This window comes from Neoarius graeffei, chromosome 16, assembly GCF_027579695.1.
Source record: "Neoarius graeffei isolate fNeoGra1 chromosome 16, fNeoGra1.pri, whole genome shotgun sequence".
NCBI lineage: Eukaryota > Metazoa > Chordata > Actinopteri > Siluriformes > Ariidae > Neoarius > Neoarius graeffei.
In genome coordinates, this window is record NC_083584.1 from 36,219,949 (window position 1) to 36,223,426 (window position 3,478).

The 3,478-nt window shown below is 43.5% G+C and overlaps 1 protein-coding gene across 1 annotated transcript; it reads right to left on the minus strand.

The window, feature by feature from the left end:
* Positions 1-589: 589 nt before the first annotated feature.
* Positions 590-3,172, minus strand: arl4ab (ADP-ribosylation factor-like 4ab). Its single transcript, XM_060942073.1, has 2 exons — positions 3,062-3,172; positions 590-2,275 (listed from the first exon to the last, which is right to left on the minus strand). Exon 2 carries the CDS (start codon positions 2,175-2,177, stop codon positions 1,572-1,574), a length of 606 nt encoding a protein of 201 aa, XP_060798056.1. The 5' UTR covers positions 2,178-2,275; positions 3,062-3,172; the 3' UTR covers positions 590-1,571.
* Positions 3,173-3,478: the final 306 nt, after the last annotated feature.

Here is a 3,478-nt window from a genome sequence, read left to right on the forward strand (position 1 = left end):
AGGAAACCCAAAAACCCAGAGGAAACCCAAATGGGAAACATGTGAAACTTAGTATCTCATCACAGACAGAACCTGAGCTCAAGACTGAATCAGGAACCCTGTGAGACAGCAATGTTTTGAGACACTCTGCCGCCCTGGGCCACTTTTATGTGATCAGATATCTCTAAAGCACCATAATGTAATTGATATAAGCAAAGGGCTCATCAATCTGTGGTATTGTCGAGCCTTTAAATAACTCACTTCCAGTAAAACTTGGTGTTTTAACTCTGACACAGCATTCAAAATGGGGAACGGACATGTGTGTTTGTGAGGATCAACTGATACGTTATTTTGGTGGACGCCGATGAGGGAAAGTATACAAAATGTTACTCACATGGAATGGAGAGTTTCAGTTCACAAGGTTACCTGGTTTAATACGGCATGGTATCATTTCTCCACACCATAGATTAAAAGGCTGGTCTCAGTTGTCAAAGTATTATTATCAGATTAGGAAGTGGAATTTATTATCTACCATATATCACAATGGCTTACAGTTACAATAAAAAGCAGAGAAAAACGTGTAATACACTATGAGGACTCAAAATATTAGTTTTTTGATTGAATTTGTTGTTTTATTCAAGGCGCATAACTTTTGACACATACAAAGCCCTCAATCACACACATACGGAGTGACAAAATGACACACCTGAACATGGAACAACATAGAACTTATAAAATGCTTCATTTGAAGCAATGTCATAGGTTTTATACAAAATCTGATGCTCATGGCCTACAAAAGGGGTTTGCTAAAGTGCATTAAAATGTAGAGGGAAGCACACATGGTGTATAGTACTACAAATAACACCATTGTTCCACTTTGATTGTAAAGATAGAAAAACTTCAGGAACCCTGGGAGAAGTCCTGCTATCAATGCTGAACAAGAGACCTGATAGTGCAGGACTGCATGTGTTTTGGCTGGTGAAGCACCCAGTTCTCTGACGTTATATTCAAACAACATTTGTGTTTCCCAAGTAGTGACGCATAAAGCTTATCCTGGTTCTCCTTACAACCACACCTCTGTTGTGCAACAATGGTCCAATAAAAATAAAACAAGGATTGCGTTTGTCACATGAATAGGAGTGAAAGGAAACCACTATGTGTTCATTAGATACTTCAGAACACTCCATGGGGCTTTGGTAATCTATCTTTTCGCTTCATTAGTTCACATGTGGATCACAGAATATTTAACACTGGAGGTCAAAGAACATCAAACAGCCTAGAGATCCATCTTCAATGTATAAGTTTTTCTCCAGTGTTTACCTTCATAAGAAATCAATGAACAAACATGTCCACTGAAGTAGTACAAAAGGTCCCGTGATGTCATCCAGACAATTCCAGCACACCCTTCCATGAACAGGGTGACAAGTCAATAGTGTACAGTGGTTAACAAACAAACAGTCTTTGAACTGTATCCTTCCAGCTCTATTAATCAGGTTGATAAAACTCAACCAGTAAACTCAATGAATCCACCAGTGCACAGTGACAGGAGGCATGTAATCACAAGATGAGTGAACCTGACTAACTCCTCTCATTCATCTCTTCTTCTTTTGCTGCCTCATCATCTTCCTCCGCTTGCTGATCATGCCATGGAGACGCTCCAGACCCTCCTGTAGGCCCTCTCCAATGATGGCACAAGTTGGCTGGAGATGCCAAGGTGTGTGGGAACCGAGTTCATTGAGCGCCAAAAGCCTCTCCAACTCACCCAGTGGTAGAGCGCTACGCAGGTCCTGCTTGTTGGCCAGCACAAGCACAGGAACGCCCTGGTTCTCCTGCAGCCTTGTGATCTTGTGCAGCTCTGTTTTGGCCTCCTCCATGCGTTCAGTGTCCACGGAGTCCACCACAAACACAAGGCCGTCGGCACAGCGCGTGTATGAGCGCCACAGCGGCCGCAACTTTTCCTGGCCTCCTACATCCCAAAAGTGGAAGGCTGCCGTCCGACCTTTAGTGCCCAGCACCAATTTGATCTTTTCAGTATTGAAGCCTTTAGTTGGGACCGTGTTCACGAACTCATTGAAGCGCAGTCTATACAACACTGTTGTCTTGCCGGCACAGTCCAGTCCGAGAATGACAATATGCAGGGCCTGGAACGACGGTAGTCCTGGGAAGATGGTGTGGGGCTCTGATAAACCGTTCCCCATCTTGTAAACGACAGAAAGGAGACTGAGGAGACCAGAAGACACTATTGCTTCACCAAGCAGTCACAAGGTTTCTCTCACTCCCTGGAGAACACAAGAACCTGAAACCAGATGAAAAAAAGAGAGCTGATGCAATGAGGCCAGCAGAGTGCGAGTCCTACAAACACACAGTTCATTGGTTTTCCGCTTTCGAAATTGGATCTAAAGTGGGCCTTTGTCATTTAAAATTGCACACAGCTTTATTTTAGCTAGATGTCACTTTGTGGCAGGGAGGATGAGTGTGGAATAAAACCAGCAGGAGCCCGAGACCCCATTTGCACATGTAGCAGCAGTGGAGAGTGCAGAGGTTTCATAGGCTAATTCTCTCTACAGCCAATCCCATTCAACTGTAATAAAAAGCCACTGTAATGAATGACAAGATCACACTCCTTTCCGCCCACTGGCTTCTATTCAGGCCACTTTCTTTTTTTTTTTTTTGGAACCACCTGCACCACATTTATCCTATTAAAAAAAAATTGTGGTGCAGGTGGTTCCAAAAAAAAAAAAGGGGGAACCCATTAGTTTGGTCACTGTTTAACAAAATGTAATGATGCTGCTGATGATAAACCGGGTATGATCTGCTCTACAACTACGACGCTGTCGCCGGCCATCTGTGAGTGCAGTTGCTAAGGGAAACATTGCCGTAAAATAAAAGGGAATCGATTTGTAATTGCTGCCAACAAGTGGAGTCTCAGGCATGAGGCTGGTGCGGTGCGGTCATCTTCATCATCATCATCATCATCATCATTATTATTATTATTTAAAAAAAAACACCCTGGGAATGAATATACCAGTATATTACAGACAGGTGTAGCTACGTAAAAACAGGATATAACACTGACACTTACCTCGTCCGCTGTTTATAAAGGATAATTTCACGCGTTTCCACAGAGACGGCTGTATTTCTGATGAACCTGCACCAACCCGGCTCACTGACTCTCCCTGACTGATACACTGACCCGCCTGCCAGTTTATTCGAGCACTGCTGCGTCGACTGACAACATGCAAGAGCTCCTGATTGGTCCGTTTCTATACAAGCTCGCGGTTTTGGGGACTGATGATTGGTCATACGTCACGCTCATCTTTCGCCCGGGACACACCCACCGCCTTCGGCGCTCGCTCGCAGAGTTTCATGTGTAATGGGAATTAATGTGAGGTCAAAACTGTAGGGCTAAAAACATTCAACTTTAACGTTGATTAAATAAAAATCCTACTGATCAGGACTGGCACTAAAGCACAATTTACCGATTTAACATTAAAAAAAC